The sequence below is a fragment of the Brachypodium distachyon genome, chromosome 2 (assembly GCF_000005505.3).
Source record: "Brachypodium distachyon strain Bd21 chromosome 2, Brachypodium_distachyon_v3.0, whole genome shotgun sequence".
In the NCBI taxonomy this organism is placed as follows: Eukaryota; Viridiplantae; Streptophyta; class Magnoliopsida; order Poales; family Poaceae; genus Brachypodium; species Brachypodium distachyon.
In genome coordinates, this window is record NC_016132.3 from 19,712,898 (window position 1) to 19,740,111 (window position 27,214).

A 27,214-nucleotide genomic window follows, 5' to 3' on the forward strand; every position below is an offset into this window, starting at 1 on the left:
CTAGTTCCGCTGGCTCATCGTGTGCTTCATCTCCGAGATCTGCTGGTCGCTCCTCCGTTAGGTCTGCCGGTCCGCCGACTGCCTCGCCCCGCAAGCTGCCCTTGGAACCCCCGCGGACTGTGGACTCCTGCTGCTCTCCCCGCTCGTCAACGCCTTCTCCCTTTGTCCAGCAGGTCGAGGAGCGCCCCCGCCGTCTTTCTGTCGTGGTCGGCTCCATCCCGTCCCAGCCTTCTCCACTCTCGGCCGAGAATGGCAACTCGTGGGCACTGGTGGTTTCGAGGCACAGCCGGAGAAGAAGCGCCTCCCCGCTTCTGGACCGGCGCCCCACGCCGCCCATGCCGCCGCCTGGTGCTCCGCGCCGCACTCCCCACGACCGTGAGGCTTTCTTAAGGCGCTTCTGCTGCCTTAGCAAGGACCACCGCCACGCCAACTGCCGAGACCCTCCACGCTGCATCGACTGCTGGGCGTGGGGCCATCTGGCGACTGACTCGGGGCGCTGTAAGGGAAGCTCCTCTGCCTCCAACTGTCGCCTGCCTGCTCGCCAACGCCTCCGCTTCCCGGCCCCGACCCTGACCGCCGCCATGCTGAGCCGTGTCATCCCCAAGCCTGCACCGTGTCGCCCGGGGTCCACCCACTCCATCGTCATGGCTTCCCGCGCCATCGAGCAGGAGGTGTTTTCGCTGCGAAGTCGGGGCGTCCTTGTCAAGGCTGTCACTCCGTTGCACGCCGCCAGCCCGATCCTCGTCGGCAAGGAGATGGAGCGGGTCCTGGGTGTCCCGACGCACGCGTTGCGAGTCACCAAGCACCACCCTGAGGACTTCGACAACCCGTCCCACCGCAACCGCGCCGTCTCTCTCGGGCGCATCGACATCAACGGCACCACCTTCCTCCTGCAACCATGGCGTGAATCCGACCATGGCACCCTTCAGACCTACCCCCTGCACGTGCGCCTCTGCATTGAGAAGTTGCCTCTGCAGCTCTGGTCCGTCGAGGGAATTCAGTCGGTTCTCAGTACGCACGTCATCATCGACCGCTTGGACAGCCGCACCTTCGCCAGGGACACCACCAAGCTCTTCAGTTGTTGGGTGTGGTGCTAGAGCTTGGATCGCATTCCCAGCGTCCACACCTTCACCATTTTCCCTGACGGCGCCGGCTGCGTTGAGGAGATGCATGGCTACTCCCCTCCACGTCGTGAGGTCGCACCTGCTCCTGAAGGTAACCACTTCAGTGCTCTTATCCATATCGATCTGGTGGAGGATTGGACTATTGTCAGCGCCCGCATGCCTTCCAGCACGGAGGCTGCGCCGCTGCCCGCCGTCCAGCCCTACTTCTGGTACTTCAGTGTGATGGATGGGGAGGAGACTCGCTTGGGTGCTCGGTGCCGTCTGCTTGACCCCTGCCGCATCGCGCCGCCCCCTATTCTGCTCGTCGTCGATTTATTCAGAGTTCTTTTCTGCTTGCCAATGAGTGACAACATTTGCCCAATTTTATGTTGGAATGTTTGCGGCCTGAACAATGCTGCTCGTCGTGCTACCGTGTGTGAGATCGCGTCAGCATCAAATGCAGGCATCCTCTGTCTTCAGGAAACAAAGCTGGTTGCCTTCACCGACGCCTTCGCCTGCGAGACTGCCGGCCCTTCTCATCGTTCGTGCATTTGCCTACTGGCTGATGGCACGAGAGGGGGCACTGCCCTGCTCTGGAACCCCAACATTGTGGCCATCTCCAACTCGACGGTTCTTCGCTTTTCGATTACCGCAACTGTCACCCTCCTCCACTTCAGGATCGCCTTCATTCTCTCCACCGTGTACAGGCCAGCAGACGACGCCCTCAAGCCTGCTTTCCTCCAGGAGATGAAGGATATCTCCCCACGCCATCAGGAGCCCTGGATCATCGCCGGTGATTTCAACCTTATCTACGAGGCTCGCGACAAAAATAACCTCAATTTGTGCCGTCGCCTTATGGGCTAGTTTCGTGCAGCCATTGACCAGGCGGAAATTTTCGAGCTACGTTGTGTCAACTGTCCTTTCTCGTGGAGCAGCGAGCGGGAGCAGCCAACCTTAGTTAAGCTCGATCGTATTTTTTGCAACGCCGCCTGGGATGTTCTGTTCTCGCCATGCGCCGTCCACGCCCTGTCCACTGCGCACTCTGACCATTGCCCGCTCCTCCTCGCCAACTTCAGCATGCCGCCACGCAAGGCACGCTTCTGCTTCGAAAACTTCTGGCCCCGGCATTCTGGCTTCGGGACGTCGTGCTTGATGCCTAGAGCGAGGATGTGCAATCGATCAACCCTCTTCGCCGCCTCCAAGTCAAGCTGGGGCGGGCTGCCCGTGCACTGCGGTCTTGGAGCAAAGGCATCTTCAGCGACTCCCGATTCCAGTTGCACCTCGCGATGGAAATCATTCTCCAATTAGATGTAGCTCAATATTGCCGTCCTCTTTCATCACTTGAGTTCCATCTTCGGCGTGCCCTCAAGGTGAGGATCCTGGGTCTCGCTGCCATCGAGCGTGCCCGCAGACAGCAGGCATCTCGTCAGGTTTGGCTTAAAGAGGGCGACGCCAATACCAAGTTTTTTCACATTAAGATCAATGCTAGACGTCGGAAAAAAATTCTACATCAAATCACCTCCGACTCCGGTCTTCACATCTCCCACCACGACAAGGAGCTCGCCCTGCACCAACACTTCTCTTCTGTTCTGGGCTCCGACGATCGCCGCTCCTGCTCTATTGTGTGGGATGAGCTTCATATGCCGATGCTCGCTCCAGCAGGTATCGACAATCCGTTCACCTTGGCTGAAATCTGGGAGGCTTTCCTGTGGAGAAAGCTCCTGACCCGGATGGCTTCACCGGCACCTTCTACCGCTCTTGTTGGGACATCATCAAGTTGGATATCCTTGCCGCCTTCAACCACCTCTTCCGACTTGCGGGGGGGGGGGGGGGGGGGGACTTTGCAACCCTCAACTCGGCCTTCATCTATCTGATTCCAAAGAAAGCGTAGGTTCAAACGGTGCACGATCTACGGCCGATTAGCTTAATTCACTCTTTCGCCAAGTTGTTCTCCAAAGTGCTTGCCCTTCGCCTGGCGCCTCTCATGGGCGATCTCGTCTCCACCTCTCAGAGCGCCTTCCTTAAGTCCCGATGCATCCATGATAACTTCTTGTTCGTTAGAAATGCGGCACGGGCTCTTCGCTGAAAAAATAAGCCGACTCTCCTTGTAAAGCTCGACTTCGCCAAGGCCTTCGACTCCGTCTCTTGGGGTTACCTCCTCGAGCTCCTTCAGCACATTGGCTTCCCTGCGCGCTGGCGAGACTGCATCTCACTTCTTCTGTCTATGGCTTCCTCCTCCGTGCTTCTCAACGGCACCACCGGTCCCTCGATCCCTCACCGGCGTGGGCTCCGACAAGGAGACCCCTTATCACCGCTCCTCTTCATTCTCGCGATTGATCCCCTACAGCGCCTCCTCCATCGCGCCACGGAGCTAGGGATGCTCTCACCCCTGCCACTACGCGAGGTCTCCCCTCGCTCTAGCCTATACGCCGATGATGCCATCATCTTCATCAACCCCATCCGCGATGAGATTGCTACTCTTCTGCGTATCCTCTCTGAGTTTGGCCTCGCTACGGGCCTCCGCATCAACGCCAACAAGTGCTCCATCGCCGCAATTAGATGTAGCGGCATCGACATGGACCACGTCCTCCAGCCTTTCTCCGGCAAGCGGTCTTCTTTCCCGATTCGCTACCTCGGTCTTCCTCTGTCCCTTGGTCGAACAGGGTTAGCTCACCTACAGCATATCATTGATCGTGCCCGTGCTCACTTCGCGGGATGGCGTGGCAGATGGATCAACGCCGGCGGCCGCAGAGCGCTCTGCTCTTCTGTGCTCAGCGCCCTCCCCACTTACGCCATGACCGCACTCAAACTTTCGAAAAAATTCATCGTTTCTCTGGACAAGATCAGGCGCCGCTTCATCTGGGGAATAGAGGGGAATGATTTGGTGGGCGGCAAGTGCAAGATTAGCTGGAAAAAAGTTTGTTCTCCGCTTGACCGTGGTGGGCTTGGCTTGTTAAACCTCGAAGCCTTTGGTCGCGCCCTTCGCCTCCGATGGCTCTGGCTTGAATGGCGTGCTCCAGAGCGGCCTTGGGTGGGCATGCAAACGCCTTGCGGTGCCACGGACCATGACCTCTTCGCTGCGGCTACTCGTGTCTCCATCGGTGATGGCAACACGGCTAAGTTCTGGCACTCCAACTGGCTTGGCGGACGCCCCCTCCGTCTGTCCTTTCCCCTGCGGTTTGCGCATGCACGACGCAAAGGGCGGACCGTCTCAGAGGCTCTCAATGGCTCCAAATGAGTGGATGACCTGCGCCATGACCTCTCCACCCAGGTCCTTCTCGAGTTCGTCCAGGCATGGTCTATGCTCCAGCACGCCGACATCCTCCTCCTCCCTGGCGTGCCCGACACCATCCGCTGGACTATCACCGTCGATGGATGCTACTCCGCCCGCTCTGCCTATAGACTGCACTTCGAGGGCCACGTCCGCTCGAACCACGAGCGCAACGTCTGGCGTGTTTGGGCACCCCCGAAACTCAATTTTTTTGCTTGGCTTCTCCTCCACGATCGTCTCTGGTGCGCCGACCGTCTCCAGCGCAGGTGCTGGCCCAACGACTACTTTTGCGCCCTTTGTCGCTGCAACTTAGAAACCTCGCATCACTTGTTCGTCGAGTGTCCCGGTGCCCGGCAGATCTGGTGCGAGGTGGCTCTCTGGCCCAACTGTTCCGGCATCACCACCGCTATTTGCCATGCTTCGGCTTCCATTGACTCCTTCTATGAGAGGATGATCTCGGCCAGCACCGCCAAGGGATCAAATCCATGTTCATCCTCATCTGTTGGGCCATATGGCGCGAGCGCAACTCCAGGGTGTTCAACGACAAGGAAATTTCGTTTCGCCGGATTTGTTGTTTCATTAAGGATGAGGCCCGCGAGTGGGCTTTCGCGGGCGCCAAGGCCTTTAGGAAGTTACTTTGGGAACCACCTTAATTTTCTTAGCCTTTTCACGCATCGGGTTTTCTTTTCTTTTTTCTTACTCATTTGCTTCAGGACAGCCTTGTAATTATTTCCTCTACTAATACATCGAAAGCCAGCGTTTGCTGGACCTTTCAAAAAAAAAACCTCCTTGACTGGATATGGAACAAATCTGAACGTAAACGCAACTAATCTAGCGATATTGGTGGGTTTGCTTATATATACGAGACCAGATTGAGAAGGGTGGGCGGGCGGGGGCGGCAGAACGGTAGAACATTCTCTTGTCTCGCCAGCGTTGGAAGGATGCAATATACTACCCATGGATGGACGGTCAAAAGATGATTAAGTACTACTTTTAATGCACCATGTGTACTACTTTTTACGTAGTGGTTGTAGAATATGCTCTTCACCATGAAATTTCCAGCAGATTTGTTAAGGTATTCTACCCTGCGTGGTGTGTAGGTGTTCCATTCATGAGTATGCTTCTCACCTGCTAATTTGTTGGCATGCAAGGAAAGTAGAACTAATTAAACGATCTTGACAGTATATATGAGTTTGTTCATGCATGCCACCTGCTAATTTGTTGGCATGCAACGTGCATATTAGCCTGTTTGATTTGATGCACGTAGCTAGCTTGACGTTATAACTCAAGCACATATACTATATCCAAAACAAGTCATAGTTTAGAAACTGCAGTATATATTCTTCTACCACCTTCTATTATTATACATATATACTACCTTCTAATATTCTACCTTCTAATATACTACAAACTTCCTTCTCCATTGAGTATGTAGTATATAGAAGGTAGAATGTAGTATTGTAGTACATTAGAAGGTAGTATGTAGTATAATATTCCTCCGTCCAACAAAGAATGTCTCAAATTTGCCTAAATTTGAATGCACATATACACTATCATATCTAGATACATCTAAATTTTGACAAACTTGAGACATCTTTTGTTGGATGGAGGGAGTACTAGATTAGAAGGTAGTATGGAGGAAGTTTGTAGTATATATTAGAAGGTAGAATATTAGAAGGTAGTATGTAGAATAATAGAAGGTAGTATAGAGAATATACACATAAAAATTAGCACACATAGTTTATATTCAAGAAAAAGGTATGGAGTATAAAATCATGTATGCAGTGTATACATCGCAACTATAATTAACGATGATTACAATTAGACGTCTCTGTGTCTGTGTGGCCATGCACACAAGATGGCTAGTGTTGTCTTCTCTGCTCATGGCAAAAGAAGATGCATCATCTTCCGCATCATCCCAATAGCAGCTACGTACATAGAAAAGAATATCCATCACTCCACTAGCAGCTATGCATAAAAAAAAGAATCTATGTTATGATCTTAGGCCTGCTCGATCATCTTCTGCATAAAGAAAAAGTTAAGACAAACAATTAGCGACGCATTAGGATCCAGGTGCAGTACATGTTATCGATCGGCTCTACGAACAGCGTACCAGACATATCCTGAGCATGGGGTCCATGCATACGCGGTGGCGGACGGCGCACGCCGGAGAGTGTTGTCGATGTCGTCGGCGGCCGATGGCGGCGGCCGTCAGCGACCGCCGGCCGTCGTGGAGTCGACTGCGGCCGCGCAAGACAAGCATGCATGCATCAGAACCATCGATGTTGGCAGCGAAACAGAGTAGTATGGTGTGATCAACAACACAAGTACCTGCGTACATCGATCGATCTCCAGGTCGTGAGCGTCCAAGATAACCAATTCTCTCGTCGGCATAGTTTCTTCAGATCTACGGGAAAGAGAGAGGGAGGGGACGGCAGAATATTGTTTTGGATCCATACGGATGAGGCCGGCCGGCCCCAAAAATCGGAACAGGCCATGCAACGGATCGGGTTGAACAAAAAGTATATTATTTTCTGACAATTAATTAATAAATTTTAGTATACCAGCTACCCGTTAAAAAGCGGGGGTAACTACACTCGGGAGTACCTTGTAATTTTCCTCTCTCTATATATATATTAAAGCCTTATTATTTGAGTTCGTTTAATCTTCAATTTATTGTACTAGTATTTTTTATTCCCGATAAGTTGATCATTTCTAAAACTTGAAAACAAAACCCCTCTTTCATGGAAGACAACCAAATATTCCTTACAAGAAACACATTGCAATTTTTAAGCAGCTTATTAGCTGTGTTCCAACTCTCAACTGCCAAATGATGGCCTCTTCTTTCCACGTACGCCACGTACTAAAATACTGTTTCTCAAGGGTGCTGTTTCTTTGGTTGGTGTCTCAAGACAGGAAAACTCTTGATACCCAAAAAAGAAAGATAGGAAGACTTTTTCTCGGGGTCCTACTTGTTCTTCCTCCGTCTTGATGTTTCAGAAATCCATCCAAGGAATTCTGTGCTGCAGAGGCATTCTTTGTTCATTTATTCAGGTGTCGTAGGGACATTCATATTATGCTATCACTGGCAATTCGACGAAGAGGCGAAATATCGGGGAGTTTCTGAGGATTTTGACAACAAGGTAAGCTGAATTGACTTTTTTCTCCCTCCCTTTTGTATTTGCTCGGTGGTTTGGCATCGATCTGACGGTGCCATTCTTCTAGCTCCTTTAGAGAACGTTTGTTGTTAGTCCGACAATTGACCCAGACTCCCGAGTTCTTGAGTATCGTAATCTATGACCATATTCTGGATGCGCATCACCGTTCTAACAAGTTCAAGATAATAACAGCATAAAATTCCAGTTTTTAGTTTCCTGTTTTCAGTATCGTGTTGTAGTCTCCTGTCTGAACTTTCTCGATGGAGATCAGGATTGTACATTAGCAGCCGAATCTGCTCCTTACATTCCCTATTTCCTTACGATTGATCAAATACCATCCTTGGATGAATAGGTCGATCCCAAAACTGATTGCTGCAAGGATAAAGGAAGCCTTGGTTCATTTGAGCCACAAAGGTACTGTTCTTCAACCAAGGTGCATTTTGTTGACTGAATCTGAATGGGAGTCTATTTGAGGTTGAGGAATGTCCATGGACTCTGAAAATCTCTCGAGCGAACAATGATGCCAGTTTCACGACTTCTTCTGAGCCTTCCCCGATCATTTCGTAGAAACGCCGAGACGAGGATGCAGGCCGGGGACACGGAGATGCGGTTCGGCCGGTGCCCGTACTGCCGCGCCATGATCCGGCAGAACCCCAGCGCCGCCGTCTACTACTGCAGCAAATGCCGCACTCCGATCCGAGGTGCCTCGATCGGCAGAATCAAACTCCGCGCATGGAGATTTAATCTCTCTTGTCAATGTCTCCAATTGCGTGATGGAAGGATGCATTCCTCTGCCTCTGTAATTCTGCAGGCAAGAACACAGAGCCGGCGGGCGAAGCAACAGACGACGCTCTGAGCAGGCTGGAGATACTCTCGGCCGACGGTACCGCCTCGGTGTTCTCCGACGATCCCGACGCTTCCTCCTCTACGCAGGCTTCGGTCATCGACGTCGACGGCGACCAGCCTCCGTTCTCGAGCGGCTACAACTCTTGCTCCAACTCCGATGCCGCACCAAACATCCACGACAATACAGCTGTAGCGGTTCCATCGCCGAGCAAGAATGGGGAGCAGCAAGACGAAGGTGGATCAGTGAACCATCACGTCAACGAACTCCGGCCATCGTCTCGACGGACGAGGCGCGCGTCGAGCGCTTCTGACTCGGGCGTTCTGCGCCGAGGCGACTTCTCTGTCTCGAAGGAGCTCGGGACGTCTGTAAGCATGTCTGGAGTAGGATTGGAGGCATCCAATGTCGGCGTCGCGACGTCGCCCCTGACGGACCCGGCGTTCCACAGGGACCTGCTGCGCCTGCTGGACAAGCTCCGGGGCATGGTCGCCGCCATCGAGCTGCAGCCGCAGCCGGCGAGCAAGAGGTGCGAATCCCGCTTCTTCCGCCGGATGGAGTCGCGGCTCTCGCAGCAGGCGGAGCACGGCGCCCCGCGCCGGGGGAATAACGCGAGCGCCGGTTCCTCGTGGTCGTCGTTCAACGGGAACGGTGAGCGTCCCGCGGCGAGGTTGAGGAAGAAGCACAAGCACCACTGCCTCCCGGTGTTTGGTGGAGCGCCGTTCGCGGTGTGCGGCGAGTGCTCGGAGCTGCTGCGGGTGCCGGCGTTGGCGAGGGTGCCGCTGCGGCGGAGGGTTGCCAGGCTGAGGTGCGGCGGGTGCGAGGGAGTGCTCGAGCTGGCCCTTCCCGCGGCCGCGGGTGCCGTCGCTGGCCACGCGCAGGCGGACCGGCGGAGCGGGGCGCGCTCTGCGACGACGGCGTCCGGCAGTTCCCACGGCTCGGGTGACCTGCAACGCGAGGCGGACAGGAGCGGCGGCGCGCAGCAGGTGCCGGCGCTGCTGCTGCTGCATCATGCGTTGGGGTATGATTCGCCAAGCCCGCTTCTGCAGAGCCGCCGGTACTGAAGATGAACCGCGTGGTTAATTAGAAGATGAACTGTGTTTTCTCATGTACATGTCGGAGGTTGTCTTTGGGTGATTTTTCTTTTTGAGAGGGTATTTGGATGATTTTCTTGGAACGTGTTTCGGTTGTTTCTTTTTCTTTTTTTGGCAAATCATCAGTCTATTTACTGATTATAAACAAAGCGACGCAATATGACAAGTGATGAAATAAAACCGATAAAAAACCTAGATAATGATGTTTTCGGAGTTCCACCAATTTAATCTGATTTGTCATTTGTATCTTGGTGTTATTTCATTGCCTCCAACAAGGAAATTATAGAGGACCAACTCTCGGTAACGTAGATTAAGTTCATAGATTTTAAAAAGCCACTGGGCCACCTGCTAAAAGATCAAGAGGTGAGAACATAAAATTGAACATTAGAAATAAAAAGTCCACCAAATAAATTCCATTTTGCCATAATAGTGATTTGTACTGTTTAAATATTAAGACTAGCAAGCCTATCGTGTTTGTTCGAGTTAGATGAACATTTTTTTTTAAATAGGTGTTTGATTTGTCATTTGTATCTTGGTGTTACTCCATTACTGGACGGGGAACGTCTGGAGCGACGCAATCTTTTCTTCAACGCGTGCTACCCTCTGTGTGATCAGAAGCCGGAGACCATGGCCCACCTTCTCATGGGCTGCCTGCCCTTTTACCAAGTCAGTCCTCCACGAGGTCTTTTCCAAGACGGGGCTCTCAGCTGCCTGCCGCGCCCCTCTGAAGACCTCGAGGATTGGCTCGCAGCTCGAGCCCGGAGGCTCCGAGGTAAAGTGAAGGCTGCGCGGTCGCGTCTCATTCTCTCTCTTCGGCGTCTCTGGAAGCTTTGGAACGGATGCATCTTTGATGGCGTTAGGCCGACGGTGTCTCGGCTTGCCGAGGACATCCTTGTGGAGGCGGACTTGGGGTGTGCCGCTGGTGCACGTGCGCTAGATCACCTCCCCCTCCATGCGCGTCCTTCGGACTTGGGTCCTATTTCTACCGCTGTATAGTGGCCTTGGCCTTTTTTGTCGTGGTGGTGTCACGGCGGATGCCATAAAATGGCTTATATTAGGGCCGATGGATGAAGGAGGAACCGGAGGAGGGAGGACGTGATGAGAAACACGCACAAACGCACGAGCACACACAGATTTACCCAAGTTCGGAGCCCTCTTGTCTAGGTAAAACTCCTACTCCTGCTTTGTTGTATAAGCCGAGATACCGACATCTACAAAGGTGCTCTTTGAGCAGTTTTCTTGAGAAAGAAGAAGAAGAAAGGGAAAACCCTAGATGTCTAAGTTTCGGGACCCTGTCCAGGGAAGGGTAGTGCTCTATTTATGAACCACCCATGTCACACCGACATGTGGACCAAAGTCTAACGTTATCTTCTAAGGGCCCCGCCGGGCACGCGCCTTGGTTCCCTCCGGGTGGCACTGCAGGGACAAGACAACTTTACTTTTCCTGGCGTCTGGCAACAAGTACTGTGACCACGCGCCGGCTTCCGTCACTGATTCTCTTTCGGTGCTTCTTTGCGCAGTCGCTTGGCACCGCAACGTAAGCAGCGACTGCTTTCCCGTGATAAAGATAGCGCTGCTTTACTTTGCGCCATGCGATGAGGATAAGACCATTGAGACATCTCGGCGCTGGCCGAGATCAGAGTACTCGTGCTTATCCTGCAATTACATAAGACAAGATAGATTTGCCGGCATACACTTGGTATGCCGGCTTAGTATTAGTTCGGCTTAAGAATGCTGGCGTACATGCCTGTGCCGGTTTTGCCTTCGTCATCTCGGTTAATGTGTGTCGTCCTAACCCTACCCGGGGTCATCCTCCCAACATTTTTCTTTTTTCTCTCTACGTTTTGTTTTTGAGCCTCTTGGGTCTCGCCTTTTTTTGCCTTCGTTTGTAATCGCACTTCTTGCGTTTTTTTCTTAATGAAAATGACACACCGCTCGGCGTGTTCGATAAAAAATATATTAAGTCTAGCAAGTCTAGTGCCTGTTCGAGTTAGATGAACATTTTTTTAAATAGGTGTTGATTTTTCCTAAAATGAAGCAAGATTTGTGAGCTATAAAAAATCTTCTAAAGACCATGATATTTGATATGAAATAGACGAACATTTCGATGCAACGTGAAACAAATTTGAGGATTGGAAATAACAAATTCCAACAACTAAAAGAACACTTTTATGTCTTTTCAAAATATATTTAATAATACTTCTGCATTTGGTAAAGTGTGGTTTATGAACCACAATTTTTTATTTCTATTCGAATTGAAAGTAAGAAATTAGTAATTTTAAAATAAAATAAATAAATATTTTTTTAATTTTTTGGGGGGTCTTTTTTTTAGCGATTTTTTTGGGGGGCTCTAGACTTGCCCACCCGGTGGGCTAAGAAGACAGGAGCTTCCCGGGGTTATTTGCAGCCCAGGAGGTTTCGGTCCACACTTTTCATTGCGGCCCATCAACCGACAAGGTGCCCTAGGCAGCCAGCTCTCTATATAACAGATGTGCCCACCTCCTGGCCGCCCCTCATTGCAATCTATTTTCCGCCGCCGCCGTCTTCATCTTCTCGAGGGGTTCCTCCAACACTGCAATCTTTTTTCCGCCGCAACGTCAGTTTTACTTGTTCCTCGATGCTTTTCTTGTCAGCGTCTCCCTTTTCTCGGAGATTGTTTTGATCGTGATTCCCTGACTGGAAAGATGGCTCTCCCTGTGATCCTAGATCGATTCAATTGGTCACGGGGCGGACGCCACAGCCTTGGAGCTCTTTCCTGAAAGGAAATGGCAGGATATAATGCTGGCCGGCCGATGCAAATGGCTCTCCAGTTTGGCTTTTCTGTGACATTTTCTTCTTGTACCTCATCGAATTGCGTGTTCTGTTTTAAGTTGCGTAGCGATTTCAGTTTCTTACCGCATCCTTTTGGAGGGAGAACAAGTTCTTTGTTTTTCTTGTTTGGATGTTCTTCCTTGTATCTGGTAATACGTTAATTATATTACGTCGACACAACAGAGACGATTATTGAGACCGGCGTAACCAGTGCAAAATTTTCCGTGATCGATTTGCGCTATGTCAGGTGCGCCGGCCCTTTCGAGTAACCACGTCGACGTTCTGACCAGTTTTTGGAAATTTGCTTGCTAACAACGACCGCTAAACGCACTTAAGCATGGCTAGCTCAGATCCTCAGATATCTGACGGAAAACAACGAAGCGACTCTCAAGTCTCAACCGCAACATAATCGCTGGACAAATGAAGTTTATACTTTGATCTAAAAATGAAGTTTATACTCCGTACCTTTTATTGAGGCTCTGCCATCCGGCGCGCAGCAATGCAGCATATGTCGGCCGGAGGGATGGCGTCGGCGGGAGCGTGTATGAGGCGTCGCAGTCCCGGGGTCGGGGCAGCTAACGGTGGCGCGGGCTGGCCGCGGACGACGGCCATAGTCAGGGCCTCAGGGGGCGTTGGCAGATCGGGGAAGACAGGTCTGGAGTCTGGACGGAAACCAGAGGAAATCGGGACATTTTTTCACGAGCCGATGGAAGCGGGATGCGTATAGCTGGCCACCTGGCCGGCCCGGCCCCAAATGGCTGCCTACCGTCTGGGCCGAGCCGGGCCCGTTAAGCCTGGCCGGCCTCTGGGCTTATTTCGGGGCCCAGGCCCGATGGGCACCTCTGTCCTCAGGATATCCTGCTCCCCATGGAGAACTCTGGACTTCTGGAGGTGTCCGGACAGTGCTTTTATCTGCACATGCTAGTTTTCCTTAAAAAAAAAATCTGCACAAGCTAGTACATGGCGAGATACGTGGGGCTGTGGTGCTCTGGTGGAGCACGTCTCACATAAACGGGCTTGTAATTTTAGTTTCCTTATTACGTGCCTGTAAATACCGTGGGCTGTACTCGTACCCTTCACTTTTGCAATGGTGTAACATATGTGAGCTGCTAAGAGAAAAACATGCCGTGAAATACTCCCTCCGTTTCATATTAAGCGATTTTTTATTACATGTACAAATTTAAGTCATTTAATATGATTACAAATTTGAGTCATTTAACATGGGACGAAGGAAGTAGTACGATCTTACGTATCGAGCTCTGCTTACCCATGCATTAGCTTCCGCGCTTATCTGGTAACCGTTGCGGTACGTGCCAGCTAGTATGACATTCCGTGTGACCCTCCTTTCAATTCTTCTTCGTGCTTCCTTTTCTTTCGACCAACCTTTTTCCTTTCAATTCTCAAGTGGCCACAAGTTTTCTTTAAAGAGAAACTGTACTCTGGTGGCTAACTTTTGGCGGGCGCCCCTATATTTTTCTTAGAAAACCGGGAAACTTTTTTTTTATGTGACCAGGAAGAAAAATATCCAAGCCTATGTGCATTTAATCTGTGCACACATACAAAGAGGTAGAGCAATGCGATGGTGATCCGAGGGAATTTTATGATCATATCTGTATGTGAAGCTTAGTCTTGGTGTGTCGTTTTTGCTGGGGTTTTTTTTTCTATGAAATGGAGCTGAGGAGGAATTCCCTGTTATATATATTCTAAAACAAAGTCTTGGCGTGGCCGGTGTTTTAACAAGGACTGTAAAATTTCTCCTCTTGCAAAGAGACTATATACTCGACAGAATCACGCTGTCTCGCTGCTGTTTGCTCAGATCGGACACGCAGGGAAGAAGATGCATGCCACGACTAGCGAGAGGCGATATAGCGGAAGCAAATTAAAAGACATGCATGGATAAATGTTTCGAACAAAGAGATAACAAAAGGTGGACAATGAGAATATGGCGAAGAATCACACTCCAAGAAGATATACAACCACCTAACGGCCGGACAGCCGACGCACGAAGAGAAATCCAGCAAGGCAAGCAGGCAAACGATACTAACCAACATGGACCTACCGATGACGGGCAAGGGCGCGTCAATCCGCCGTCCACGCAAGCAAAGGAAAAGAACAAAGAACCTTTCTGTTGAGTATGTTCTGGACTATGCAACTTCCGATTCTGTTTTATGTAACAGCTTTTCAGCAGAAAATGATGGGATTATTCAGCTCAAAAAAAGAAAAGAAAATGATGCGATATTATAAATTAGTGTAATGTTGTAAAAATGCTTTCAGGCCAAATTTAATTAAAATAGAAATACTACAATATACCCAAAGGAGTTCAAATCCAGCTTTTTTGAAAAGTTATGCTTTCCATTTGGCTATATATACCCAAAGGTATGTACCCGAAAAATAAAATTTCCAAAAATTATATTCAGATCTACTCTGAATTTGCGCATTTGACAAAAAAAATGCAATCCAAGCACCCTTGGAGTATCTATTATATATTTTACCTAAGTTTTATGCCATACTCCCTTTATTTCTTCTGTAGGACGTAATTAATTTTTCTTGTTAAGGCAAGCCTTTGGACAACGATAAACATCATTATCATGCAATTCTCTTGCATAAAATTGATTTTACTACCATTTATTCCAGATACTTGCTAATAATGATTGTGGCTTTGTGCCACGTAAATGACACGTTTAAGAAGAAATTTGTTCCAAAGATAGCTTGTCTTAACAAAATAAATTATGTATATTGTAAAATAAACACGTACTCCTTATATATGTAAGCCGTCTCAAAGTTGTTATCTCGGGATGTTGCCTTATGAGCGCCAACTTGTGTATGCTGCCCTATGTATGTCGTCTCAACGTTTTATATATCAACATTTCAGTATAAATAATAATAATTTTTTTGAGCAAAAATAATAAATTTATTATGTTGTATAATTATTCTCAAGATACAATTTCTATTCTATATCATCTTCGCCTGATTCATGAAATATATTTTGGCACGTCGAGTATCCTTGTGTAAGACAGACATGCATATTTTACACTACATCGCGCCCATCCTTATTCCCTGCATTGACCTAGAAACTTCTCTTTGATATGGTATCGTAAGTCTAAATTCGTGGCAGCAGCATAGATCGACGATACGTGAAAGAGTGTGCGGTTTTGTGTGTGTGTGTGTGTGAATTTGTGCCCGTCTACGTACCATGTAATCCATGGCAGCAGTATAGTTATCCACCACCCTGCCAACGTAAGAGGAGTGAGGCATGCAGATGCAACAACCACGCCTGGATGCAACGGCCTTAGGCAGTCGATCGTCACAGGTACTTTCTTTGAGAAGTTGGGCCTGCGAGAGTGTGAGCTAGCAGATTGGACCATGCAAACTCTGTCTCCTAGGATCCTATTTAATGGGGCTGCCAGCCAGTGGTAGCTTCAGCAAAACAAAAGGGCACTGATCAGCTTTGGAGAGAGCAAGAAAATTAAAAGATCACTTTGGTCTTGGTACGTACTCCCTGGAAGCCGATAGAGAGAAAGTTTTGAGACCGGCTGACCGAATGGCGAGGCGAGGCGTTGCCTCCGTGTTCGCTCTGGCATTGCTCATAGGAGCCTTTGCCTCCATCCCAAAAGGTGATCATCTATCTCTCTTTTTCTCAATTGTTAATTAGGCTATTTATTTTTGTTCAGCCAAGTCATGAAGGGGGGGAAGTATTTACGTTAAGCTCACCTTTCATGATGCATTAGGACCTCTTTGATGTGAATGATTTCAATAAGACAGGGATGGGAATCGAAAAGCATATGTATAAATTGAATGTCATGCCATGTTGAAATTTATAGGAATTCAAAACAAAGAAATGCCCAATAGAAGCTGTTTATTGCACTGTTGTGGAACATGCAGCAATTTGTTATGTTCTACTTATTACAAGCTACTAAAGAAACAAAGAAATTTTTCCTTTAAAATTGCATGCACAGTCCTTCACAGAAAAAAAATCTATGTGTTTCAATCATGCAAATCAAACAAGCTGTATAAAACAAATTCTTAGGAATTGAACGCCTAAATTTTTTATGATTTCTTTGACTCAAAGATGCAATTAATTAACGGCACCGTATGCATAGTCTCACCTATGTCTGTCTTTTTTTTGAAAAAGAGGAAAAACCCACGGCCTCTGCATCAATCGATGCACACAGCCATCTCCTACCTATGTCTGTCTGTCTCTCCTTCTCTATCGATCTCTCACCAATGCCACATAGTAAAACAAAATTCAGAGATATATTTGTTATTAACTTCAACTCTTAAAATATAGCCATCCTTTATGAAGTCATGCAAAAGGCCGGTTATAACTAACGAGCTCTAGATAGATAGCTAGGCGCCATGCATAGTCTCTTCCATTCCATTTTTCTCGGTCGGGTGTTTTGCAGTATGTCTGGCTTTACCTCTTCTTCCATCCATGCATATCATGCATGCAACATGATGCAAAATAAATCATGCCTGCCTTGATACCGAATAAAGGCGAATGAAATACTCACGGAACAGAGTACACTAATTAAGTAAATTATGCACGCAGGCGTGGAGTCCATCGGCGTGTGCTACGGCATGAGCGCCAACAACCTGCCGCCGCCGAAGACCGTGGTCAGCATGTTCAAGTACAACAAGATCACCTCGATGCGGCTGTACGCGCCGGACAAGGCGGCGCTGCAGGCCCTGGGCGGCTCGGGCATCAATGTCGTCGTCGGGGCGCCCAACGACATGCTTGCCAGCCTCGCCACGAGCCCGGCCGCGGCCGCCGCCTGGGTCCGGAACAACATCCAGGCGCACCCCTCGGTGTCCTTCCAGTACGTCGTCGTCGGCAACGAGGTCGCCGGTGCGCCCACAAAGTACCTTGTCCCTGCCATGGAGAACGTCCATAGCGCGCTCGCCGCCGCGCGCCTGGGCCACATCACGGTGACCACGTCCGTGTCGCAGGCCATCCTCGGCGTGTGGAGCCCGCCGTCCCAGGCCCGGTTCACGGGCGAGGCGGCCGCGTTCATGGGCTACGTGATGCGGTTCCTGGCCAAGACGAGAGCCCCGCTCATGGCCAACATCTACCCGTACCTGGCCTGGGCGTACAAGCCCAGCGCCATGGACATAAGGTACGCGCTCTTCACCGCGCCGGGACCCGTGATCCACGACGGGCCCGTGGCGTACCAGAACCTGTTCGACACCACGGTGGACGCGTTCTACGCGGCCATGGAGAAGCACGACGGGAGGGGGGTGAAGCTCGTGGTGTCCGAGAGCGGGTGGCCCTCGGCCGGGGGCGTCGCGGCGACGCCGGAGAACGCGAGGGTCTACAACCAGCACCTCATCGACCACGTCGGCCGCGGCACGCCGCGACACCCGGGCCCCATCGAGACGTACATCTTCTCCATGTTCAACGAGGAGCTCAAGCCGAAAGGCGTGGAGCAGCACTGGGGGCTCTTCTACCCCGACGCGAAGCACATCTACCCCATCAAATTTTGAGATCAGCTAGCAACAGTGCGCTAGCTCTATCCGCCAATATATATGTCCGTGCGCAAGTATACATACGCGATTAGCATGTATGTATGCGTACATTTATGTATTGTATATGTCTTGTTGTGATTGTGACAGACGAGAGTGCTACCAAATACTGCCCTGCTGAGGTCACTCTCGATGTATTGTATTTTAAATTGTACCATCAATTCAGCATATATATTTAATACGTATTAATTTTTCAAACAGCGAGCCTCCCCTACCGATTTCTATAAAGAAACGGCCACCAGATCTTACGGAAGTTCAAACTGAAACAAAATGCAGAAAACAAAACAAAAACTGGAGAGGGACTGTACCACGTCGCAACATACAACTGAACAACTCCAGCAAAAGAGAAAGGACACAGCGCAAGACACCAACATTTCCAGCCAAAACACCAAACAACCTGACACCACATCGAATACAAAATCTATTGCAAGCGTCGCCCATTGGCGTCCAAGTCACATGGACATATCGCCTCAGATACCACATGCTTCAGCTTCTCAATTCCCACTTCAGAACTTCTTTGATCTTGCCTTTATTTTTTTTGGCAAAACCGCCCACGATGATATATGATTCCAGATTTGAAAAATTATGCTTGTCGGGTCATCAAGGAAGAGATTTTTGAAACATGACGTAACTTTCCAGACCGTCCACACCACTATAGTCCCTCGGGACCAACATGCGTTGGGAAGGAGGAAAAGAGAGCCGCAAATCTCCTAGAAAGTCAGTTGTGCAGCCTGTGCTATCTGGGCGGCCCTGCCTAAGTGATAAGCACATCTAACCACCTGGCAAACAAACTGAGCTAAAAGGCATGAAAACAACAGGTGATCAACTGTCTCTTCTTTGCAACTAATTTAACACTGAGTATTTGCCATGCCAGCCTCTCCGCAGCATATTATCTTCTGTCAGCACACTGTTCTTAAATCATTAACCAGACAAAAATCTTGACATTGAGAGGTATATTATTTCCACGGCTATAATGTACTGTGCCTGAAGTCCTCATTTGTAGATATAGAGATCTCACACAACACTCCAGAGTTATCAACAGTCCATCTGACAGTGACGATACCAGGTTCTCAGCTTAGCAACAATCTATCCTCAAATTTTCTCAGATGTTCCCATTGACATGCAATTTCTCCATGCAGGCTTCTCGATCCTGAACTGTACACAGTCCAAACCTTCCAGGTTTACTCTTTGAAGAGAGATATCTCTTTTCCAGAAAGACAGATGGCATTACCATGTGTCTCTGGAAATGGGGAAAATAGTAAAGCTGGAAGGTTTGGAGTAATATGGAAAAGTCTGGGGAATCACATTTGATGGTTTGAGCCACGACAAAAGGCCCCCAACAAAGGCTTTGCCGAAGGTTAGAAGGGCTTTGCCCTGTGCCCCATGCACACGGCAAATCACGTTTCCGCGGTGGTGTTTTACCGTTCGATATAGCATGGAGATGACCGCTCAAAAAAAATATAGCATGGAGATAGATAGATGTACTTCCATTCGATCTCGTGATTTTGTTTTTTGAATACTATACATATATGATGCACGTTCTATGTAGTGACGGTGTAGCGCGAGTGAACTAGCCAAGTAGCCAGAGGAGAGTGACTGCTCAGAACTAATTAAGCTGGGGCTGATGATGTTTCCAATTATGACCGGAGTATATGCCAAACACATAGAAGTGAAAAAGGGAAATCTCATTTGGTTTTTATTATATCATAGGGAGTAGTTTATACTCTAAGCGGCCGAAACCAATCCCTACAGAATACAGTACATAAATGTGCGCATACATGTTAATTGCGTATGTATGCGCACGCACGTGTGGCGGCTAGCTATAGCTCTACCAGAAGCTGAGGGGGTAGACGCGCTGCATGTTGGGGTAGAAGATGCCCCAATGCTGCTCCACGCCTTCCTCCTTCTGGTCCTCATTGAACATGGAGAAGATGTACGTCTCGATGGCGCCCGGGTGGCGCGGCGTGCCGCGGGCGACGTGCTTGACGAGGTACTGGTTGTAGATCCTTGCGTTTTCCGGCGATGCCGCCACGCCGCCGGCTGAAGGCCACCCGCTCTCGGACACCACGAGCTTCACATTAGACCCGCCGTTGTACCTGGCCATGGCCGCGTAGAAGGCGTCCACCGTGGTGTCGAACAGGTTCTGGTACCCGTAGGCACCGTCCTGGACCACGACGCCCGGGGCCGTGAAGAGCGCGTACCTCATGTCCATGGCGCTCGGCTTCCATGCCCAGGCCAGGTACGGGTAGATGTTGGCCATGAGCGGCGCGCCCGTGCGGACCAGGAACGGGATCACATAGCGCATGAAGTAGTCCGCCTCGGTGGTGAACTTCCCCGCGGAAGGAGGGCTGTACACGCCAAGGATGGCCTGCGACACGGACGTGGTCACCACGATGTGGCCCAGGCCCGCGGCGGCGAGCGCGGCGTGCATGTTCTCCATGGCCGGGACGAGGTGCGCCGTGAGCGCACCGGCGACCTCGTTGCCCACGACGACGTAGCGGAAGGAGACCGCGGGGTGCGCCTGGATGTTGTCCCTGACCCACGCGGCGGCAGCGGCCTGGCTGCCCGCTAGGGCGGGCAGCACGTCGTTGGGCGCCCCGACGACGACGTTGATGCCACTGCCCCCCAGGGCATCAAGGGCGGCATGGTCCGGCGCGTAAAGACGCATGGAGGTGATCCCGTTGGATTTGAACATGCCGACCACGGTGCTCGGCGGCGGCAGGTTGTTGGCGCTCATGCCGTAGCACACCCCGATGGACTCCACGCCTGCATTTGTAACAAGTTTCATTAGCACGCCTTCAGAAAATAGTAAGTTTTTTAACATGTTCTATCTTGTATTAATTGTAAGGGGCATGATATGACCACAAACACAATACTGGCGAGTTAGTTACTTACTACTCTGTTCTGGTTTTGTCTCAAAGCAAATTTCTTAAGATTTGACTAAATTTATAAAAATCTATACTGTGTATGTGTATCAAGGCATGATTTAGTTTGCATGCATGATGTGCATGGATGGAAGAAGTGGAAAAGCTAGACAAACTGCAAATACTGATCAAGAAATGGAATGGAAGAGACTCTGGCTAGCTATATAAAACTCGTTTATTATAACCTTCGGACTTCATAAATGATTGCTATATTTGCATCATCAGATCCTACCTCATGGAAACTTTCCCTTCTGTACTATGCCACCTAGAACTAGCACATAAGTTTTCAAATAAGTTTCTGCATAATGTATTTACATTTAACGTAGCTTCTCTGATGTTTAATGCCTAAACATACTAAGCATAAATGCATCGGCGGAGCGTGCTCATTTTCCTCTAGAAAACAGAAGAAACCACACCGAGAGGGGAGGATAGAAAGAGAGAGAGAGGGGGAATCACTTTTGGGGATGGAGACGAAGGTTCCAAAGAGCAATGCCAGGGCGAACATGGAGGCAACACCTTGCCTCGCCATTTCGATCAGCCGATCTCAAGACTCTCTCTATCTATCAGCTGCTTCGAGACCAAGACCAGAGTCTTTTCTATCTCTCTCTGAAGCTGATATCTTTGTGTTTTGCTGAGGCTGCCGCTGGCTTGCACGTCCCTTTTATAGGGCCGAGGAGACAGAGTTTGCATGGCCCAACGTCTCCAGAGGCAATACCTGCGGCGACTGACTGCCTAGTCCGTTGCATGCGTCAGTCTCAGTCGCCTCACGTTTCCTGGTGGCTAAAGGTTATCCGGTCGGAGTGGTACACTACTAGGTTGTTGTGACAGGTATGGGGAATAATTCATACTACTAACAGAAAAACGACCTTTGAAGGGTTGGCCATGCTTTTTCTCTTCATTGCTATCGAACAAATCGATGCACATAACTTGGACTCAACAAGAAAGAACATAACATCACGTGTAACGAACTCCACGGAGGCACCGATCGAGAACCTATGTAGGCAATAGCCTGTAGTTTTTTATTGATAGGATCAGAGGTGATATGTTTGAGGCTAATATCAGTGGAGAATTTCCAGAACAGAAGTGATGAATTGACACCACAAAACAGAGTTTTTTCACTTCTAAGAACACAAAGTAGAAATGGCGCCTTGACATGAAAATTAAGCATGCATAACACATTTCACCTTTCCTACGTTTTCATGCATGCATTTCCACGGAATTATTTGACTAACAATTATTTTATTAATACTCTACTTGTTCCTCTTTATAAGATGTTCTAGTTTGTCCTAAATCAAACTTTTACGGCTCGAACAATTTTATACAAAAACAGTTTTGATCCATATTAATTCTTGTGGATTTAGTACAACTTTGTAGAAATCCGCGGCAACTAATATGGAACAACAGGAGTATGAAAAATTGATATCATGGCGAATTTACAATTTATAGTAGTAGATGGTAATAGATTTTTCTATAAGCTTGATCAAATTTAATAAGTTTTAGTCTGGACATAGCTATAACATCTTATAAAAAGGAACAAAAGGAGTATATAACTGTAAATTGTCAATAGATTTGCTTCAAGAAGGACTTAACTTAGAATTATGATTTTGCATCAATATAAATATTAGTAGTAAGTAATTTCGGGTCGTTTGTCTTTGTTAAACAAAATAAGTCTTAAATTTTCAGACCGAGGGGTATATGTACTTCAATAGATATTGTGGCGTACGACATAAGACAACGGCGAGTTCCCAACAGCTTTCCAGCAAACAAAAGCTGGTCCCTTGTTTTGGATCAGACAAAGAATCGAAGTACGGGCACTTTTAAAACGAACATAGTTGCCTTGCTAGAATTCTCCTCGTGTTCCGGCGGCTCCGGCCGTTAGGTGGTTAGTCCCTCGTATGCAGAAATACAGATAAGAGCATAATTAAGACTCCCTCGATTACCACCACGTTGCTCTAGGTACACGTATGCAGAAATTAAATGCACACAAAGCCTGGATAAAAGCTTTCCGTTTTCTAAGGAAATGTGGCAGAAAAGCTTGTAGTAGTACATTTATCTTTAACATGAATTTGTAGCCAGCCAGTTGAGAACAGCGTAAAGGAGTCGATCGCTTCGAGAGAAAGAAAAAAAAAGATAACCGAAAGCAGGACCATGAACTGTTACTCCTTCATGGCCTGTAGTATCTGTGGCCGCGAGCCCGCGAAAATGAAACCTGCTATCACACGGTTATGACATGCGCCAAGGCACTGGCTCTTGGACAAGATCTGAGAAGAATTTGGCCCATACTGCCAGAAGCCCAAATGCCCAATTATGGGCCTGATTGGTCCTTGATCAGTCTGGACAAGATGAATGTTGGGTTGAGGCAAAAACCCAAATGCCCATCGATATCATATTCGGACAACATAAAGTTATTGTTGGCAACTCAGTGGTTTTTCTAAATAATTTATTGGATGCTTTGTAGGAAGTCAGTGATACACAACTGCAGTCGACCACCCCCGGCAGCCCGGCCCAGGGTGGCTCAAACCGAATACAGACTCAAGATGCAACCTGGGAAGTAGTGTTAAGAGACAACTTGGACAATGTGTTGTGGTCTGCTTGGGGTAATCTGAAAAGAGTTTCTTCTGCCGTAGAGTCCGAAATCCTTGGTTGTTTGAAGGGACTGATTTCTGTACAGATAGACCCAAGAGGAAAACCGGAAATCGAAACTAATTGTGCCAACCTTGTGTCTGGCCTGTGCCTGAAGACTCTTAACCGATCAGAAATAGCAGGAATCATCGGCGACATCAAAAAGCTTGTAGAGCACTTCTCCTCCTTGTCGTTTCACAACTTCGGCAGGACCGGCAATGGTGTGGCACATGAACTTGCCAAATTAGGCCATGACTGGACATCATTTTAGGCCATTCTGTACCCCACTGGCTGTGTGTTACCCTCTCTTGTCTCAGACGCACGCTTGTATGAGGGTGATTGATTTTTAATATATTCAGGTGTTTTCCTTTAAAAAAAAGAACTGTTAATCCTTCTTTTTTCCGCTGAACTTTGTCTATTTCTGCTGATCAATCTTTTTCAGCAGTTGAGTCCATGTTTATGTTCATACATTTTGACTCGTAGTATGCTCTGCAACATGAAATCGTTCTCAACAATTTGAACTTTGGCAAAATACACACAATAGAGTTACAGTTATACAAGATTTCAGTTTCTTAAATACAACAGAGCTTTCGTTTCTCCATAATCCTATCGATCAGCTCCTACATCAAGCCCAGACACACCCTGACACCACAAGCCTTCAGTCCTCGTGCGCAACTGCAAAAGCAAACAAGAAGGCAAGACACATCAATCTTCCACCATTAACTAATTGAGCTATTAACAACAGGAATGCAGAGGACAGCAGCCATGAAATGAAAGCAGAGTTCTTGCTTTATTTTGTTTTATTTTTGTTTCGACTTTGTGCGACCCATGGTTTGTGTACTGTGATGACATAACCTTGCAATAAAATAACTGTGTGCAGCTTCCCTTTTCGAAAAAAAAACTGACCGGGGACGCACTGACTGACTGACTGACTAGCCAACCATGCGTGCACGCACGGCCGCCTCGTATTAGCCTCAAACACACTCCACGGCGCCGCGGAGAGTAGTATATACGTCTCTCATCTTATCAGTAAAGGCTGTATTGGCTTCAGAGGTGCTCGATCGGCGCCTCGGTGGAGTTCGTTTGTAAGGTCTTTCTTGTTGAGGCCAACTGGCCAAGTTATGTGCATCGATTTGTTCGATAGCAAAGGTGCGAAAAATCGAGGGCAACCTAGAAAGGACGTTTTTCTGTTAGTACCAATGAATTATTCCCCATACCTGTCATAACAACCTAGTAGTGTACCACTCGTACCAGATAACCTTTAGCCACCATGAAACATGAGACCCAGACGACTGGCCGGCGCATGCAACGGCCTAGGCATGCAGTCAGGTATTGCCTCTGGAGACGTTGGGCCTTGGAGTAGGTTGGCCCATGCAAACTCTGTCTCCTCGGCCCTATAAAAGGAGCGTGCCAGCACGCAGCAGCTTCATCAAAACACAAGGATATCGGCTTCAAATTAAGAGAGAGCGAGAGAAAGAATCGAAGCAGGTGATAGAGAGAGTTTTGAGACCGGCTGATCGAAATGGCGAGGCAAGGTGTTGCCTCCATTTTCGCTCTGGCATTGCTCCTTGGAACCTTCGTCTCCATCCCCAAAAGTAAGCATCTCTCTCTATCTCCCCCTCAGTCCCTCACTCTCGGTGTAGTTTTCTTTTCTTTCCTTTTTTGCTCAGGAAAATTCAGGAAGAAGGGTACACTCCGCCGATGCATTGTATGCTTAGTAATTTTGGGCTCTAAACATTAAAGAAGCTACGTTAGTAATTCATGAAGAAGGGTACACTCCGCCAATGCGGTGTATGCAGAAACTTGTTTAAAAAATATATGCTAGTTATAGGCGCCATAGGAAAAAGGATAATTTTCCATGAGGTATAGCGATCGTATATGAATTCAGAGTTTTATATAGCTAGCCAGAGTCTCTTCCATTCCATTTCTTGACCAGTTGCAGTTTGTCTAGCTTTTTCTCTTCTTCCATGCATGCTGTAACTAAGTCATGCCTTGATACACATACATCTTATAAATGTTGATAGATTTCTATAAGTTTAGTTAATTTTAAGAAATTTGACTTAAACTAGAACATCTTATGAGAGGCCATTATGTTTGTTGGTTTCTGTTCAAAGTCAAAAGATTGGTGGTTTAAAATAAAGTCGAAAACTATACGTGTTAAAATATCCCATTCACCACTGTATAGTTCATATATAAGCAAAAGGGTGAAAGTGAAACCCCTCAGTACATTTTTTTCAGAAGGCGTGCTAATGAAAGTTGTTACAATATGCAGGCGTGGAATCCATCGGGGTGTGCTACGGCATGAGCGCCAACAACCTGCCGCCGCCGAGCACCGTGGTCAACATGTTCAAATCCAATGGGATATCCTCGATTCGTCTGTATGCGCCAGACCATGCCGCACTTGACGCCCTGGCTGGCACGGGCATCAACGTCGTCGTCGGGGCGCCCAACGACGTGCTGCCCACGCTAGCCGCCAGCCCGGCCGCGGCCGCCGCATGGGTCAGGGACAACATCCAGGCGCACCCCGCGGTCTCCTTCCGCTACGTCGTCGTGGGCAACGAGGTCGCCGGTGGGCTCACATGGAACCTCGGCCCGGCCATGGACAACATGCACGGCGCGCTCGCCGCCATGGGCCTGGGCCACATCATGGTGACCACGTCGGTGTCGCAGGCCATCCTGGGCGTGTACAGCCCTCCCTCCGCGGGCAAGTTCACCACGGAGGCGGACTACTTCATGCGCTACGTGATCCCGATCCTGGCCCGCACGGGCGCGCCGCTCATGGCCAACATCTACCCGTACCTGGCCTGGGCATGGAACCCGAGCGCCATGGACATGAACTACGCGCTCTTCACCGCTCCCGGGACCGTCGTCCAGGACGGCGGCTACGGGTACCAGAACTTGTTCGACACCACGGTGGACGCGTTCTACGCGGCCATGGCCAGGTACGAGGGCGGGTGGGGCGTGAAGCTCGTGGTGTCCGAGAGCGGGTGGCCCTCGGCAGGCGGCGTGGCGGCGTCGCCGGAGAACGCGAGGATCTACAACCAGAACCTCATCAGCCACGTCGGCCACGGCACGCCGCGCCACCCGGGCGCCATCGAGACGTACATCTTCTCCATGTTCAACGAGGACCAGAAGGAGGAAGGCGTGGAGCAGCACTGGGGCCTCTTCTACCCCAACGCCCAGCCCGTCTACTCCATCAGCTTCTGGTAGAGCTATAGCTAGCGCCACACGCGCACGCATACATACGCAATTGGCATGTATGCCTACATTTATGTATTGTGTTGTGCAGGGATTGGTTTCGGCCGCTTAGAGTATAAACTACTCCCCCTGATATAATAAAAAACAAATGAGATTACGCTTTCTCTCATGTCTGTTTGGTATATTCTCCAGTCATAATCCGAAATCGTCAACGAGCTTAATTTCCAAGCAGTCGACTACTCAGCCGGCCAGTTTAGTCGCGCTACAACATCACTACACATAGACCATGCATATTTATAGTATGGTACCTTTTTCTCAGAAATGAATACTATATTGAGCGACATAACCATAGAGTGTCACACCTCCGACCTCCGTTATATTCGGCTCTGCCGCACCGGAGCTTCTCTATGTTCGGATCCTTGGGAGCGTCCATGGGCGGACCCACGTTCGTGGTTGTGGGGGGCAGCCGCCCCCACTTAACTTTTTGATCTCGTTGTATTTTGTTCATATAATACGAGATTGCCCCCACTGATGCTAAGCGTTTGCCCCCATTTCTCTAATGTGGCATATATTTTTTAATGATTACATATTTTGCCCCCTCTCAACAAATATTCTGGGTCCGCCCATGGGAGCATCCGTTGGCGATGGAAGATCATGGATAGGCTCCGGGTG

General features: G+C 49.0%; 5 protein-coding genes and 1 long non-coding RNA gene across 7 annotated transcripts; 4 read left to right on the top strand and 2 right to left on the bottom strand.

Annotated features, from left to right (window-relative positions):
• The first annotated feature begins 3,480 nt into the window (after positions 1 to 3,480).
• Positions 3,481 to 5,027, top strand: LOC112270719. Its single transcript, XM_024458777.1, has 3 exons — positions 3,481 to 4,020; positions 4,375 to 4,557; positions 4,824 to 5,027. The coding sequence occupies exons 1-3, from the start codon at positions 3,481 to 3,483 to the stop codon at positions 5,025 to 5,027; spliced, it is 927 nt and encodes a 308-aa protein (XP_024314545.1).
• A 1,119-nt stretch (positions 5,028 to 6,146) lies between these two features.
• LOC112271149 lies at positions 6,147 to 6,778 on the bottom strand. The gene is made up of 3 exons (XR_002964076.1): positions 6,706 to 6,778; positions 6,488 to 6,614; positions 6,147 to 6,396 (listed from the first exon to the last, which is right to left on the bottom strand). It is a non-coding gene; the product is annotated as an uncharacterized LOC112271149 (long non-coding RNA).
• A 438-nt stretch (positions 6,779 to 7,216) lies between these two features.
• Positions 7,217 to 9,659, top strand: LOC112270625. Of its 2 annotated transcripts, XM_024458460.1 has the most exons (4): positions 7,217 to 7,517; positions 7,885 to 7,946; positions 8,100 to 8,233; positions 8,344 to 9,659. In XM_024458460.1, exons 3-4 carry the CDS (start codon positions 8,116 to 8,118, stop codon positions 9,435 to 9,437), a joined length of 1,212 nt encoding a protein of 403 aa, XP_024314228.1. In that variant the 5' UTR covers positions 7,217 to 7,517; positions 7,885 to 7,946; positions 8,100 to 8,115; the 3' UTR covers positions 9,438 to 9,659. The 2 variants fall into 2 exon arrangements, with proteins under 2 accessions (XP_024314228.1, XP_024314227.1); XM_024458459.1 differs by having other exon boundaries at positions 7,885 to 8,233.
• Positions 9,660 to 15,714: 6,055 nt separating this feature from the next.
• LOC100822225 (lichenase-2) lies at positions 15,715 to 17,996 on the top strand. Its single transcript, XM_003568194.4, has 2 exons — positions 15,715 to 15,892; positions 16,828 to 17,996. The coding sequence occupies exons 1-2, from the start codon at positions 15,820 to 15,822 to the stop codon at positions 17,757 to 17,759; spliced, it is 1,005 nt and encodes a 334-aa protein (XP_003568242.1). The 5' UTR covers positions 15,715 to 15,819; the 3' UTR covers positions 17,760 to 17,996.
• A 1,466-nt stretch (positions 17,997 to 19,462) lies between these two features.
• On the bottom strand, positions 19,463 to 21,342 carry LOC100822536 (lichenase-2). The gene is made up of 2 exons (XM_003568195.4): positions 21,179 to 21,342; positions 19,463 to 20,564 (listed from the first exon to the last, which is right to left on the bottom strand). Exons 1-2 carry the CDS (start codon positions 21,249 to 21,251, stop codon positions 19,627 to 19,629), a joined length of 1,011 nt encoding a protein of 336 aa, XP_003568243.1. The 5' UTR covers positions 21,252 to 21,342; the 3' UTR covers positions 19,463 to 19,626.
• Positions 21,343 to 24,866: 3,524 nt separating this feature from the next.
• Positions 24,867 to 26,554, top strand: LOC100840909 (lichenase-2). Its single transcript, XM_003566085.4, has 2 exons — positions 24,867 to 24,939; positions 25,617 to 26,554. Exons 1-2 carry the CDS (start codon positions 24,867 to 24,869, stop codon positions 26,552 to 26,554), a joined length of 1,011 nt encoding a protein of 336 aa, XP_003566133.1.
• The last annotated feature ends 660 nt before the right edge of the window (positions 26,555 to 27,214 follow it).